Source organism: Melanotaenia boesemani, chromosome 3 (genome assembly GCF_017639745.1).
Source record: "Melanotaenia boesemani isolate fMelBoe1 chromosome 3, fMelBoe1.pri, whole genome shotgun sequence".
Lineage (NCBI taxonomy): Eukaryota > Metazoa > Chordata > Actinopteri > Atheriniformes > Melanotaeniidae > Melanotaenia > Melanotaenia boesemani.
The window spans coordinates 24,570,527-24,587,623 of NC_055684.1; the positions used below are offsets into that span (position 1 = coordinate 24,570,527).

The window sequence follows — 17,097 nt, forward strand, 5'->3', positions numbered from 1 at the left end:
AATGAAAATGCACCTATGAAACATGCACTTACTTAGATATTCACACATTCTCCACGCTTCAGAGTCGTGGGTATTTCCGTTCTGTGAGTGGGATGCATAGTGTTTCCATGGAGATCTATTTTTAGCCACGGACAAAAAAAAGGGCAACTGTTAAATATGCCATCATATTCTCTCTGACTGAAAAAGATCCCATTTTGCTTGCAAACATGAAGGCATGAAGTTCTTTTTCTTTCTTCTTCTTGTCTTGTCTATCTGAAAACAGGATTTTAGGAAGGTACTATTTGTCACTGCAGATTTAGATCGCATGTTGGGCTGGATTTGACAGATCCAAGCATTACTTGTTTTTTGGTAGAATCTGGTTGAAAAATAATATACTTTTATATAATCATCAATGAGATAGTCATCATCATCATCATTGTAATTTAAATGAAAGTCTAATATTATAATAAATAAGGTAGTAAATTTAAGAAGTAATTTGTTAAATTACAGAAAGAAGAGCAGCTTTTCTTGACCTTAAATCCACAGAACCACAGAAACATGTTATGAAGCATTACTTTTCTTAATCATAAAAATATTAAGTATTTATTTACTTCTTTAAATGTCCATGCAAACAAATTTTATGTTCAAATGTTTCAGTGTGACATGTTTTGCGAATAATGTAACTTTTATGTTAGTATATGGTCAAACATTAACACGAACCAGTGTTGTGCAGGCATTCTCAGTAGGACTATTTAAGTTCCTGATTTCCTGCAAATGGCAGACAAATGTTGATCACTCATTCTGATCGAAGGAAAAAAATAATGACAGAAAAAACTTAATGCAATGAGAAAAATGACCATAGTCCAGTGATAGGTCACCGATGCAATCCTTTTGTAACATAGACTTATAAAGCTTTCAGCAGTAAAACATGAATTCCTTATGCTTTGCATTGTTACTTCTCTAATACTTCTAATACTAAATACTAATACTTCTAATACTGTAATACTTCTCTAATAGTTATCTCTTAAAAATCTTGGTTATGGAGAATTGTATTGCAGAATGAAGACAGTCACACTGATTTGGAGTAATCTGTGGGAGCTGCCAATGAATAAAAAAATAAGTAAATAAAAAGTGTATTTTCCCAAGTCTGAAGGACAGAATTTATCCTAGATGAATGCACATCAGACTTTGATGTCTGTGTGTATGCTTGGTTGACCAAAAAGGAGCGTTAACAATGGTAGAAAAAAAAGAATATGAAAGATATATTCTGATATCCTCAAATGTGTTCTCGTTGAGTTAAATAAAATGCTTTCACACAGTTTTCATATCTTGACAAATATGAAGTCAGTTTGTTTTGTTTCAGTTTCACAACTTGTAATGGTGCTCACACAAAGACTCCCTCACATTAAGCCTTAATTCTTCCTGAGAAAGTTGTGACTCATCCGTGTATCATCACAATTTTCTGCCTCCTCAAAAACCACAGCCAGAGCAGTTGGGTGGGCTGACAGTTTCCCCTTGCAAAATTTGATAATCCAGCAAATGAATCTATTTCAGTAAATAGTACTGCAGTTGGCAGTTCAGGAAAGAATAACTTAGCAGTGGCTTTTTTTTTTTATCAGGAAGCCCTAAGTACGTAATGACCAGAGATGCTGATTTCAGCAAAGCTCACCTCTTGCCATGAGTCTATACCAAAGCACCATCACACAGAATAATATCCATCACTCAGAGATTAGCGTTGCAGAACAGAATCTAAAATGATTGTTTTGTATTTTATTGTAAAATGATTTCTGTGCTGGTGAAATATGATGTATTCGCTCACTGTAGACAGTATACACTTCTTTGTCTCTGGGCAGATTTATTAAATGTGTGATTGCAGATGAGCATGTGTATTTGTTGCTTTAGTCAGCCCAGAATAAAATCCTGTGGATGCAGTTTGTAAAGTAGAAAATAAAAGCTATATTTGATCTCCACCACATGCAGCTAAAATGATGGTAGGGGCTCTGTTAAAGCTGTATGCTGATATGCTTGTGTACACATCCATTTATTCCTTCAGATTTACAGCATCTTTCTGTTTGTGTGTATTACGTGTGCATGTTTGTGCGTAACTCTATGTGCATTTAACCAACTGTAACTAGCAAAGAATTGAGCTCTATTTTATGATAATAGCATGAGCAACTACAGGCATGCTTGTCCAGCCTTATTACACACACAAGAAGCACAAACATGAGATCATGACTTACAAACCATTGCACATACATGCCTTCTCACACGCAGATGCATTTATGTGAGATATAAGGCAGAATGATGCTGTGATCAATGGGAGAGCATACTAGGTCTGCTCATGGATATTTAAAGCCCCATCTATTTGCAACCAGAATATTTTTTTAATGTAGGATCTGGAAATTATTCTTGTTTCAGTCAGATGTCAGAGCGTTTTCATCTTATTGCTCCTTCTTTTTTATATATGTTTAAATATTATTGCATTTTGCAACAATAACACTTCTTTTTGTCATGTTAGCTTAGTCATTGTCTGTTTCTTTTCTAAATTTGCCATTTATTTTCTGTAGATGTTAATAAGTCGGCTCACCAGCCATATGAATTCCAATGCGAGGCATTGCAATGCAGCAGCAGTGTTATCAGGTGCAATCCAGGGTGGCTCCTGGGAGACCCAGTGACGCACCATGCATGACATAATGCTGTGGTAATGTGTGTGGTTGTGGGGGGAGACAGACAGAGAGAGCAACTGTGGATACACTCTGTGGTTTTTTGTGCCCCTAGCAACCAGATAATGATATGAAACTGAAAAGCAGTCAGACGGAAAAAAGAAAAAAGTAGCCTGATCTTTTATTGATAATGCTATCTGATGAAAAGAAAGCATGAATTTGGATTGCAGCTACTACACTTAATGTTATCCATAGATATATGAATGTTTAATATAGAGGTAGTTTACAACCCACTGCAGTTTCTGACTCAGTGATGCAGATTTAGGTTGTAGGTGTAGCAAAACAGATTTAATTTACACTTATTCATGTACAAAAAATTTTATGTCCTAGAAAATAAAATCTTAAATATCATGATATATCATGCCTCAATTACAGGTTTTGTTAAATGTGATTGGAATTTGATCCCCTAACAAAAATCACTGCAATGAGGCCATTATTTTTAACAGAACATGGTTTGAATTTCTGCAACTTAAATGTTGTTCTTGAAACTGATTATTCATTTAAAATGTATTTTATTTATTTAATTATTTATATGGCTACAATGCCATATTGCCTGCAACTCCTGCTCCCACAGAACTGGTACTCTCTCTTGGCTCCTCCGGTGCTATTTGTTTGTCCCAAAGCATGGGTTTATGCTGGCTGAAAAACTTAATCAGCACCTGCCAATCTTTCATCCTCCACAGCATCAATACTTGCTCTTTTTCAGATCATATTAGCACCAGTGAAATTATTGGGCTTACTTACATGAAAATAAAAATTAATAAATGAAGAATAAATACAAACAAATTAAAGAAAACAGTTACAGATGGTCTATTGTGTCAATTTGTAATATCTTATTAAAACCCGTCTTAATAGTTGCTATAAGCAATTGAAATTGATCCTAAACAATAACTAATTAACCCCACTCCAAACTAGATCGGGGGGGTTCTGCTCCAGTTAGTGATCATGTCGCTGTTAACAGTGTTTTTGAGATTTAGATGATATTATGGTACATTGTCCTTGTATTCTAATCTGCTATAATAATAGATGGCTTTTACATATTTGACCTATTATTCATTTATTTTTATCAATTAAATTTCATTATGTAAAAATAAACCAATTTAAAAAAATCAAATAAATGAATAAATAAATACAGTTGAAAATTGAGCTTTTTTTTAAATATTCTTAATTTTACTTTTTAATCCCACATGAAATGTATTTCGCGTCATTTTAAAGCAGGAACTGCTCTGGTTGTGATGGTTAAGTTAGTGTAGACTGGTACTGGTCTTTATGGCCATACTGATTAAACCATGAATTGATAGACACCTTGACCGACTCTATTATAATATCAACTCCAAGTAAGGTTATATATCCCTACTATAGTACTGCAAGATCCAACCACTGCTTTTGCCAAAACATTTGATGCTGTTTGAACACACGTATAAAAATAATTCACTGGAATATTTTCTAAAAGTAAATTGTGCCTCGAGGCAGCATGGAGCTGTTCACATAGAAGGGCTGAAGATATTTATGTACAACAGTTAACAGTGGATGAGGAGGTGGATGAGGTCAAAGCGTAAGGCCCTCTTTGCTGTAGTGGAATTATATAAGGAATGCAGATCTGTGGCCCACCATGACTCAAACTGGTAATTAGAAATGGTTTGTGTGTGGTTTGTGAAAGTGTGAAAGACGAAAAGCTGGAAAAGGAGATTGAGACAAAAGATCATTTGTCTTAAAAACAAATGTAACCAGTGTTGTGAAAAAAAGTGTGAGAATTTTTTGATCAAATGTGAAACTTAATAAAAATGCTCTTAGTGACTATGATGTGAACCACTGATATTTACTGAAGTGGAATGGTTGTCATTCAATTGGAGGGTTGTATTTCAACCGCCAGCATTCCTAATCTACATGTCAAACTTTACTTAACTCCAGACTGACACCTAATCTGTTCCTCACTTGTAATTTATTTTGGATCAAAGCATCAGTTAAAATAAATTCCCCACATGCAGTTGTGATCATTGTGTATATATTTGTGTTCAGACTGTGATTTCCTGTGCTATCAGAAATTAAATTCTTTTTCTTTTTGTCTTTTTATTCTTCAATCAGGTCTTGCAGATGTTCAAACTGACCTGGACAAGAGAAAAGAAATATTTGGAAGAAACCTGATACCTCCAAAAAAGCCAAAAACCTTCCTACAGCTGGTATGGGAGGCCCTGCAAGACGTCACCCTCATCATCCTGGAGATTGCTGCCCTCATCTCTTTGGGCCTCTCCTTCTACCATCCTCCTGGAGAGAGCGGCGGAGAGTGTGAGTGATGCAGCTCCTGTGACATTGTCTCTTGTGAAATTTGCTGTCTGTCATTCGTTTAGAAGCATTTAGTCAGAGATGCAAATACAGAATATTATTTCTGGGAACAGGACATGGCCACTGGCATCTCTCTGACATTACAGGCACACACTGTGTGCACCAATGCTTTTTAATTGGTGAAGCAGGTCACAGTTTGTTTGTGGTCTGCCGAAAGAGGTCAAGTGACTCATCAAGCACACGGCTAATTTTTGTTTGAGTGTGTGTGTGTGTACATTTGTGCACATTATGACTGTTAAATGTGTGAAAGAGAGGTACTGGGAAGGTTAATGAAGTGTTGAGTAGAGAAATAACCTTGAGCTCTCAGGGCCCATACATCAGTTCTGTGAGCTGTGAAACAGGAAATGAAGACAGAAGACCATAGAGGTGCTGAGTCAGCAACATCACTCATTGCTACTAACATTATCACAGGAATGGAATTCATTTCCCCCTGCCAAAGGGTCCAGTCATCACTTTGGAGGTTTAAAACCTGCCATGATACTCGAAATAACTGGAAGGAACAATATTTAGTTGTTTAGTTGTAACTAAGAACTTTATATTGGAGATTGTGAGGGATAAACATATTTTAATCAATCAACTACATAACTGTATGGTAAATGTCCTAAGTAGCTGGCACTCAATCATCAGTTCGCCATGTCTGAAAACATGAGAAATGCTGTAGACATCAAAATTCTAATAACTGAACACATCTGCAGAGTCATAATCGAAACTTCCTTTATATTCATGCAGCAGAGAAGTGATGGGAATACATATGAATGTAAATCAGAACATAGACTGCTGCGGATATGAACAGATAAGAATAGCAGAGCAGATTAAAAGCATATGAATGTGTAGCACTTTGGGGTATCTCCTGAAAAATATCAAATACATTTTTATTTTTGAGTGTTTAAAGGGTAGATGTACGTTTGATTGATTTATTGACATTTGGAGATGCTAAGTGATAATCAGAAACAATTTATTCTGTTGCATCTCAAAGAGATTTGATAAAGGATGATGTTTAAAACAATAAGTACAAAAGATTTATTTGAATACTTTTTTTTTATTTGACAAATACCAACTCTTAAAATAAAAATAAAGATGGTTTAGTGTGTTTTCTTTACATTCTATTAAGGTAATCAACTACTGTATAATACAGTAAGTACTACATGTTCATTCTGTTGGGAGGAAAATGGCTCAAATACCTGTATTAGACAAATGATGGGCTTCAGTACTGCTCACTCAGATCCATTTGCACCATAAAGTAGTTAAGACAGCATTACACACACAATCCACACACATGCACCGATTTCTGTGCTGCTTTATTTATTGATTTTAAAAAAAAAAAAGAAAAGCTTAAAATCCAGAAATAGACACTGGGATTATTTAATTCTCATTTGCATATGAAACAGCCTGGCTACAGTTGGATGAGTGGGCTCATAATTATGTCTCTATTAAACATAGATAATTTACAAAAACAAAAAACAGGGAAAAATACAAAGAAAGTAATGCATGACATAGTAGTTAGCACCATTTTGACAGAGAGGCATAAAGCTTTTTATAGTTTTAGCTGATATTTTATTTATGTACAATACATGCCTCCCAGTTGTAAAAGTTTCTGAGTTAGGTACGTTGTTTTGATGTGACATTCTATATTTTGTCTGGCTTAGGATTTTATTAGTGCTTCTGGTCCTTGTTGTTTGTGTTTTTATGAAAAATAAGATCTCATGATTGGCACAGTGTTTGTACTTGTAGCTTTACTTATTGATATTTTAGAAATCTATGATCTGCTAACACAAAATACCACTAACAAAATGCTAACAAAATGACTACAGTTTGTCATAAAAGTCATTACTAAATCATGACTTTCTTAAGTGGAATGTGTAGTCAGTTTTAGTACCTGGAGTCTACACCAGTATTTTACTTATAGTTAAACTGAGCACTGAGGACTGCTTTCAGGACCATGGATAGCTACTACATTCACTGTCCAATCATCAGTGAGCTCCAGCGAGCACAAGACCAAATGAACTCATCCAATTCATGTAAAGGGGGAAAAAACAAACAAACAAAAAAACTATGTGGTCTGTTTCTAATTGCAGTGTGTCTAATTAATGAACATCATATTGACTAAAAGTCCTATGTGGTTTGCTATTTGGTTACAGTTGTTAGGGTCTAGATAAATTGGGATCCTTGACATGCAGAATCTGTAATTTGGGGTCTTGGTCAATAAGAGCTACACATGTTTTCTATATTGCAAAGCACTACACCTGACTGTACACAATGGCTCCAGGGGTATCCTCTGTTGGAAACAACACATGGACATTAGCATCAGGCTATAATCTGGCATGTTTAGATTAATATTTTATTAAATGTTCATTAATGTCTATTGTCTCATCCAAATAAAAATAAATCTATTGATATTACATGAAACAGCACAAAATTATTGGATGAGGGTCTTTTTTCATCTAAATATACCCTTAATATACCTAAATATACCCCAGTCTATAAGTGTGGAGCCAACAGAATACGAAGGCTTATTTGAAATAGGACATACTGTGTTAATGAATAGGTGAGGTGAGTTTGCTTGATGCATTTCCAGCCAGATTTCTTTTATATTGTACACAGAATATGCGAGCAGTATGATTACACATGTGCATTTCAGTCAACTTACATAGAAAACATTATCTGCATGACAGATATGATCAGTTTTTTATATATGACATCTAGTATTTGACCTGGACCTTCCTACATCACACTCAGCTCAGCAGGATGTGGGGAGAAACAATAGTCCCACAAAATGGAAACTAAACTCAGACCCTATAGAAGGATAGAAGGTGGGTGCGGGCAGTGATGGCATCAGACACCAGCTATCCTTTTCATGTTAGAAGTATGCACAGCTGTGCAGCACAGGGATGAGCACAGCACTGATGACTCAAGGATACATCTATATTAAAAAGGATGGATGACTATGGAAGCTTAGTAAGTGTGAAGCAAACTTAAGCTGATCTATATTGAGTTGCACACATTTAGACTTTGCTTTATGTATATACACATTAATTACACACATTTTCTGTTTCTATGTCATTTCAGCCCAGAAGTGGCTTATAAAGCAGTAAAAGCAATAAGCATATGTTTATGTGATTTGACACAATGTACAAATAGTGTACTCTGTGTAACACAAACCCTCAGCACATGGATGGAAATATTAAAATTTAAATGCTTGTGTGCAATTTACATCTTTTGCTTTTTGTTTTCCAGCGTGTGCTACGGCAGCAGGCGGAGTGGAAGATGAAGGTGAGGCAGATGCTGGCTGGATTGAAGGTGCTGCCATCCTATTGTCTGTGGTGTGTGTGGTGCTGGTGACAGCCTTCAACGACTGGTCGAAGGAGAAGCAGTTCCGGGGGCTGCAGAGCCGCATCGAGCAGGAACAGAAATTCCAGGTGGTCCGCGGTAGCCAGGTCATACAGCTGCCTGTGGCGGATATAGTAGTAGGAGACATCGCACAGGTCAAATACGGTAGGTATGAGAAAACTGCCATGATTAGAAAAGATTGAAGGTTTTGTTTTTTGGGGTTAACAGCCTGTTCTCTGTGAAGAAAAATATTACTACAATTTAAAAAAATTATAGCTGAAGAAAGCATGACATGAACAACCTTAATCTTATGTACATAAAATTAATAATAAAGCAGATAAGATATCATCTGTTTGTAATGGTGCAGGTGATCTGCTTCCTGCTGATGGAGTGTTGATCCAGGGTAACGACCTGAAGATTGATGAGTCATCACTGACTGGAGAGTCTGACCACGTCAAGAAGTGTGCAGACAAAGACCCCATGCTGTTGTCTGGTATGTTGCTAACTGATGCTTTCTCATGGCATGGATGATACATAATGAGAGTGACAGGCTTATTTTCATGCACTTCGTTTTTTTGAAGTAGGGACAAACACTTAAGTCTGAGGCATTCTTTTTAGTCAGCTGGCCGGGGCAGATTTGTCACCAGTGCTGAGCACGAGTAAATAAAGTATGCTGATTTATTGTACTGACCAGCCAAATCTCATGATGTTCGAAAAACTGAAACTTTAAAAGACTTTTAAAAAGTAATTATAATCACATGTCATATTGTGTGCTGTGAGATGCTTTCAATTATTTATTAGGCTTAAGGTTAGAATGACTCAAAATTAAAGCAGCATTCATGCTGTTACCTCGAAGGGAAGACAAAAAAATGTGCTAATTATAATCATTATAATGTGAATAGCAAATCAGGAGGTCCTGGCAACAGGGTAACGTTTTGTTCTACTTTTTATTGGTGGGTTACTTGCAGCATCAGACCGCAAAATTCACTGTGGTAAGTTCTTAGAAAAAAAACCTCAAAAAACTCAGGTAACAGAAATGTGAGTTAATCTGATCTCACATCTTGGATTTTTTAAGAATTATTTTCTCTGAGTAATTAGCTGTGCGGCTTTTTGCTGCCGACCTTAATTAGCCTCATATTCACCCGCATCGACTCACTCTTTCTAAGGTTAATGATTTTTTTTTTTTTGTATAAATTGTGTATATGTAGTTCAAATGCACAGAGGTTTAATGTCCTCAGTTGGCACAAATCTTTATTTATATCGTGACACATTTAGTCACTCCTTTCTTTAAAATAAAACAGGAAATAATGGTAAGTGTTTTGATGATGTTTGAGGTGAAATATTTACACTTAAGCTAGGTCCAGCTGGTTTTGTGTTAGTGTAGTCAGATCGCAGCCTCTGAGGCAACATATAGTGTCTCCCTTTTTAAATTGTGAAAATTATGGAAAATTGTAGTAGGGAGACTAGATTATTAAGAACATGGTAAATTGACTATTATGATTATAAATCATTGTCTTCTCCTCCCTAGAGTCTTTTGAAGTGGCATCAACTTGCATACTTTTTCCCTCTTTGTCATGGAAAAATTATTTAAGAAAAGTCTTGAAAATTCTGAATAGAAAAATGATGAAAAACCATCAACGAGCCAACTACACAATTCAATAAAGTTTAATTTAAGTAAATTTGAACATGTTTTAAGCAAATACTGTCTCGAACAGTCAGCATATTTGATGGCGATGACTGCTTTAGAATTCTTTGGCGTGTCATTTTTTGTCATTAGAGCTGAAGGCTGCTGAGTTTTTACAGGCTGAGTTTGAAGATTTTTGTTTGTTACAAATTTATAAAAATAGTCCAGAGCTAAATGAGTCAAAACAGAAATCCCAGAATAAGATGGAGATCACTGTTATTGCTAAAAATGTATCTCTGATTTCTTGTTTTAATCCCACCATTCATTCTTCAGGAACCCATGTGATGGAGGGGTCAGGGCGTATGGTGGTGACTGCTGTTGGTGTCAACTCTCAGACTGGAATCATCTTCACTCTACTGGGGGCTGGTGTAGAGGAAGAGGAAAAGAAAGAAAAGAAAGGTAAGATCATTATAAATCATTGTCTTATATTCTCCACCAGATTTCTTTCTGCAGTTGCAGGTTTTCTTGTTTTTTTTCGTTTTTTTTTTTTTTTTTGTCTATTTCTTTCATATTTTGGGGCATCTTGGTTAGTGTTGCTCAGCAACATACCATTAAAAACAACTTTTTGTCACTTCATTACTTTATGTACTTAAAGTTTGTGTAGCTCATTGTGTATTGTTGGTGTTTTTAACTGTTCTTGTTATCTGAGGAGTTTCTAACAATAAACTTATAAATAAACACATATCCATTTGTTAAGTCTGGGTTAATCTATTTAAAGCTTTTGTAGGCATTTGTGATACAGTACCTGACACTGTATGAACACAAAATGAGATGAGTATTGGTGGTACACTTGTGAGCTGCAGTATCCAGGTTTTGTGGGTTTAGGTGCATCATTGTCCTTACTCTCTTATTGTTCCAAATTCGCCTCGAAGGAGGGGCTGTGGAGGATGGACACCAAAACACAGGTAGAGTATCACCTTTCTCTGACTCCTGGGAGTTATACTTGATCCTATTTATCTTTAACCCTCTAATAATTCCCAGTAAATGCCCTTAATTATTCACCCTCTTTTCTGGAGTTAAGCACCCTTCCACCAATTTAAATCCTCACCTAAAAAGAGACGCTTCATACTCACAATACTGCATCTTTTTAAGTGTTGACAGATGACATATTTCACACTGCATAACCCCTTTCCCACTATAACAGGCACTGCAGTCATCACTGGCTCAAACCTAACATCAGCCCTGTTTCTACAGGCTCTCAGTCTCATGTCATAGCTCTTTTAAAGATTAGTGACATGAGATCAAAAACCTTGCAGGTTCACAACACGTGTACCTGTAGTGGAGAGTAAAGTTGTAAAATAAACCTTTCTACACTGTGGAATTATTATTTTTCTCATTAGTTTGTAGCCCATATATTTTATCACTGGTACCAGTTCACATGTTTTACAAGCTTCCCTGTTTTGAATTTTCTGACTTTATCCTGGTTTTAGATTTGTTAGAGAGCGATAACATCATAATTAGCCATCTTTTGAGATTTTTTTTTATCCAAAACTATAAAATAGTGTATGTCTTCATGTCTTCTTGATATGACTTTTACTTTAAATAAAGCATTTGAATTACAATTTTTGTTGGGTAAAGATCACTTAGTAAAAAGAGGGGATGAGTTATCCCATCAGACAGAGCCAAAAAAGAAAATTTATTCCATGTGATCAACCACTGACAGCTACATATCTATATATATATATATATATATATATATATATATATATATGTGTATGTATATATATATATACATATAGATAGATATATATATATGAGACCAAATTACCAAATGAGATACAAGGTAGTATGTATCTGTTTTTGAATGTAGGCGTTTTTGTGTGGAAACTAAATGTAATTTAGGAATACAATCATAGACCCTCATAATTTATCTCATTATTTTTAATAAATCAGCTGTCATAGATCCACTTCAGGTTTTTTACTGTGTCAAAAAAATTGACATCTTCTCTTAATTAGACCATTACAGTTCGTTATCCTCTTCTGTTAACTGGTTAGCACATGTATATTTCCCTGGTAAATAATTGGATACCTCTTACAAGTTATTTTCCAGTGGGGATTTTAATTTTTGATTGATTCAGCAATAAATTAATTTTGTGATGCTAAAAGACATTACATGGATAACATGGTTTGAATCAGCTTTATGCAGTCAAACATAAAAAATGACCACAGTCTGACCAGAGATACTGAATACATAAACACAGTGTATTAAAGCAAAGGGAATTTAAAATCATCTGACAGTTGTTTATTGTAGTTTTTATTTTCCTTTTATCTGTAATGACAGTATCCCACATGTTCATATTTGGTGTTTCATGCCTGTCATCACTGTTGCAGATTTCTAGTGACATTTACGTGAACCTCTCACTTTTAGTAGCTCTCATTAGTTCTAACACAATGATTGCATTTGCAAATACATGTTTATAATCCACACTGACCACACACAGTTTGCATATTATGCTGAATCTCTTTTACGTGCTATAACCATGTTATTTCTGTTCACTGTCTTGTGTGTGCATGTGGTTTGGCGTGTTTGTGGGGGCGCGTGTGTTTTTGTTTATTCATGTTCGGCCCTCATTGTTACTGGCTAGATTGCTCCCATCCCCCTATCCACCCCATTGCAACTATAGCCACGGATGGGGCTGCAGGCATTAATGCCCCTGGCAGTGCCAGCCTAATTAATGGTAGGTCGACAACATGTCTGATTTCTGACCTTTTTCTGTTGTGACTTTTGACTCCTCTACCTTTTCCATTCTCCGACTGCCTCCCACTATGGGTGCACACCTTCTACTCAGTTTTGCCTTCAGTTGGTCTGAACATTTTTTCTTTCCATGCTGTCAGTGCATGCCTGTTCTAGTTGTAGAACTTGTGTTATTTGTTCCTGTCTTTATACTGTCTTGCAATGCTTTTCTGGTCAATGTATGGTACTGCCATCACAACATTTGTGATGAGTTTTGAACAACAGCAAATTTATCTTTTAATAGTCTAGTTAAAAGCAGAGACATGATTGTAGTTTTTGGCCTTTATGACAAAATTAAATACAACTGGTACACTCATGATTATATTTTTGTAGATCTTTGAGAAGATGCTCAATGCTAGATCATGTGATGGCAAAACCCCACTTCTTTTGTTGGGTGATCTTAGATCATTAAGGAAAAACCCTCTATTTTTGTGTTAGGTGGTAATAATGCAGAAAGACTAACTGTTGCATGGGTTTCTCTCTTGTCTCCATCTGCTTGGAGAGCAGTCCCAGACTGTTTGTACCCAAGACAAGAGGGGTGTAATTTGCACTGTAATGGTGACCTTGTGCTGTCCCAGGCTGGAACACAGCAATTTGTCATTTTCCGCTTTATTGTGACTCCAGGGAACTGGTTAATGTGGAAGTGGTGATGAAATGACCCTGCTCCAGTTTACAGGTCCTCGGCTCTACCTGAATAATTTTCTCAGTGACATTTGTGTTCAAAGCTTTGAGAAACAGTCCAATTTCTGATCTTCCTACAACCATAAAAAGGGAAAAAGACTAAACAATGGACTGACGGCAGTATAGTAAAAGAATAGTTTGTCAATGTGATGTCCTATCTTATAAACTCTTTCTATACAGAACTTTTGATTTTGAAGTACACGACTCTTTGCTCTATTATTTTTTATTATTATTCAGATTTTAATGAACAATCTAGTGTACATTTCAATTTCTAAGATGGTTCTGAGCATCTGTATTAAGACTACCCACAAGTTGATTGTTGTTTGACTCAACAGCACATTTTAATTAAGTTCACTCCTTTAAGACTCCAACAGCATAATGAATTTATTGTCCCTGAGCTTAGCTTTCAATATTCCTACAGTTGTTCTTATGTAACTTCACCATGTGGGAGGCTTTTCCTTCAGGCACTCTTTCTCTCTGTGTGGTGTTCACATCTCCAATCTGCTTCCCTCTGAGTGTGTGATCTTGCATGTGTTTTCTGAACTTTCCTCTTATGCATGCTGTCTCTTGTTTGTGTGTACTGTATGTGTGTGTTTGTGGTATACACTCCCTCTGTGTTAGTGTTAAATGTAATGATCTGTTTACTGTTTGTCTTAAACTTCATTTTATAATTATGATGATATGATTCATTTTGTTGTTAATGTTTATGCTATGATAAAACAGAGAAAGTCAGCCAATGTGCAGTTTTCAGTGTTACGCTTTCCATTTTATTTTGTTTTATCTCAAAAGACTTTTCATTGCAAACAGACTTATTGAGTATTTTTGATTACCAGATTATTTGCTGATTCTGTAAAATATAAAAGAAAACTATTGAAATTTAAGATTTTTCAATTTAAAGTTTAGGCGCGTAGCCTAATTTACTATGCAGATTTTTGCTTTTTAACTCATTGTGAGTGGACGTAGCTAACTGTTACATAACATCTCTTACGTATCGCAAGACTTTCAATGTGACTGTCACAAAGATGTTGTATTAAAAGTCATTTTCCTGTCTCCCTGTTTGTAATTTTTGGTTCTCACTGTTTGTGACGTCTCCGTGGGGTCACTTTGTTGACTTGTCTGCTTTGGTTATTTTTGTTGTTATTGTCTTGTATGTCTTCATCATAGGTAAAATGCAAGATGGCAATATGGAGAGCAACCAGATTAAAGGTAACCAAACCATACATTTCACTCTCTCCTCCCTGACCTTTCTCCCTCCTCCTTTGTTCTGCTGTCCCTTTTTCCTTTAACTTTTGTTCTATTTATTTATTTTTCTTTTTGCTATTTATAGTGTTTGGCATAAACTCTGGGTCAACAGCATGTGGGAAATCCCACCTAACTGTTTTTTTTTATTTATTTCAGCCCTTTTTGTTCTCTAAAAGAACGGTGCAGAGTCAGAATGGATTCTGCTGACTTTGGAGTTCATCGCTGGCTGAAGTCAGTTTCAGACATTGTGCATGTTTGAAGGAATTAGGCTGTTTATTTGACCCAGGTTTTACCCACACTCTCCTTAGGTTTGAAGATTTCTCCTGTTTTTACTTTTTTTACTGTCTGTCACTGATGTGCTGTCTGTGGTCTGTTGTTCTTGTTTTGTTGTTGGCTCATCTTGTTCTTTCTGAGAGGACAGTAACCTTTCCCTTAGCTATCCGGTGTCCTCATCACTGACCTCACAACTGCCTTTTTCCCAGAAACACACAACTGTCATCTGAGCACTCTTCACAGAATATACGCCCTTTTCACTGCTTCAAGACTTTTGTCCCTCACAATCTGACATTATTTGATGTGGCATTGAAGAGCTACATTTGCTCCCATGTCCCTTAATGCTCTATATGAATTTTATTTTTATTTAATTTATAAAGGAAAACACTCATCCATAGTTATCACCTGTTTGTTAGTTGAAAACTCTTGACAAGAATGAATCTGAGTTTTTTTTGTTTGTTTTTCCAAATACAAAACTTAGGTTAACTTAATTATGCTGTACTACTAAAAAATTGCTTGTGCATAATGAAATGAGTATATCTCTGCAACCACAACGTCTATGTGAATATTTTTGGAGTCATAGTAAAGGAAACAATTGTGAGATTTGTTAAGATGTGTAAATATTAGTATGTGTCTTATTGGTGAAGACTAAATGAAGATGATACATAGCACCTATGAAAAAATTTCAGGCTTGTGTAAAAGAAGCCCAAAAACTTTCAGGATAAATATTAATATCCCTTTGGAATGATGCAGCTGTAGCTCTATCAATAGACAATATGAACAGATTTTCCGCAAAAATTGACTCTGATAAAGTGATGCAGAACAAAATTAGAGAGATTTTTGTACAGTTTTACAGTTTAGGTAAGGTCTACAGAATACCTATTTTGACCCAATTTGGCTATGTGTTCCAAAGTCTACCAGCTGGGGTAACTCAAGTTTTAAAAGGTTAAACAAGACTCTGAAAACCTTCTTCATGATCTACAGGAATCAAACACAAAACAGTTAACTGTGGCCACAGTAGTAGCACAAGGTGCATTTTGAACATTTTAATCAGAATCAGCTAAAATAGAGAAGAAAAGAAAGTCCCTCTGCAAACAAACTGTTGCCCTGCATCTGATTTAATACCAAGCATTGCTCATCTGCTAAAAAACAACTGGATATGGGTGACATATTCTGTCTTGTGTCAGTTGGGTGGAAAAAAAGCACAACCACAGAATAAGACAAATGTTCAACATTAAAAGGTTTTTATAGCCATTAAATGCATGCCTCGTTGTCATTAGAAAACCAGGCTGAAATGATTGTTGTAATGGGCCACTTTAACAGAGGAGCAGTGAGCGCGTGTGGTTTTGTGTGCGATGCTGTGTAGATGTGTGTGTGCCTGTGTTAGAGAGAGATAGAGTTGGAGAAAGAGTGAACTTAGGAAGAACAGGTTTTACTGCCTGAACAACACACCCACACACACACGGGTGTGTGTAAGTATATATACACTACCATTCAAAAGTTTGGGATCACTTTACCTTTGAATTTACATATTTCATCAGTCTGAAAAGTTTTTTTTCATTCCAAAAACAGAACTGAATTCAAGACGAACTATAACTCAGTTTTTTTTTTTTTTTTTTTTTTAAAGGGGGGAATGTATTTGCTCCTTTTTTCCCCCTTTCTTTATTGATTTGAATAGAAGATTTTTCACTGTATCCCTCTTTACTTATCTCTTTTTTTTCAGGTTGATTTGTACTGTCATGTAAAATACATTTAATTGCCCTTGTGTGCATTATTTCAGAAGTTATCTGTTATAACTATTAGATTTAATTTTAGTTACCCTCCTCAACCTATCACAGTAGACCTCATAATACCCTGTGTGGGCCTCACACATGCCATTGAATTCCCCTCTCTTTATAGGATGTCAATTTTATCTTGGTGTGGTTTTAAATCTAAATTGTATTTCAATACTAAACATCCCCGTGCAAGTATCACACTTAAGTGCCCTTCCTTCTTATTCCACAGGTCCTATTTCCATTGCTAACACTAGTTCTGTCTTTCTTGCTTCTTGTTTCTTTTTTCTCCCACACACACACACACACACACACACACACACACACACACACACACAC

General features: G+C 35.8%; 1 protein-coding gene across 10 annotated transcripts in view; it reads left to right on the forward strand.

Moving 5' to 3' along the window:
• atp2b2 (ATPase plasma membrane Ca2+ transporting 2) overlaps positions 1-17,097 on the forward strand; it is a 134,991-nt gene that overhangs the window by 85,811 nt on the left and 32,083 nt on the right. For 7 of the 10 annotated variants that reach the window (XM_041980139.1, XM_041980138.1, XM_041980135.1 and 4 more), the window contains 7 exons: positions 4,788-4,988; positions 8,280-8,537; positions 8,740-8,865; positions 10,330-10,455; positions 10,929-10,961; positions 12,642-12,734; positions 14,636-14,677. In XM_041980139.1, coding sequence (XP_041836073.1) covers positions 4,788-4,988; positions 8,280-8,537; positions 8,740-8,865; positions 10,330-10,455; positions 10,929-10,961; positions 12,642-12,734; positions 14,636-14,677 — 879 coding nt within the window. The remainder of the gene's footprint in view (positions 1-4,787; positions 4,989-8,279; positions 8,538-8,739; positions 8,866-10,329; positions 10,456-10,928; positions 10,962-12,641; positions 12,735-14,635; positions 14,678-17,097) is intronic. The other 3 variants (XM_041980143.1, XM_041980144.1, XM_041980140.1) reach the window with 2 other exon arrangements.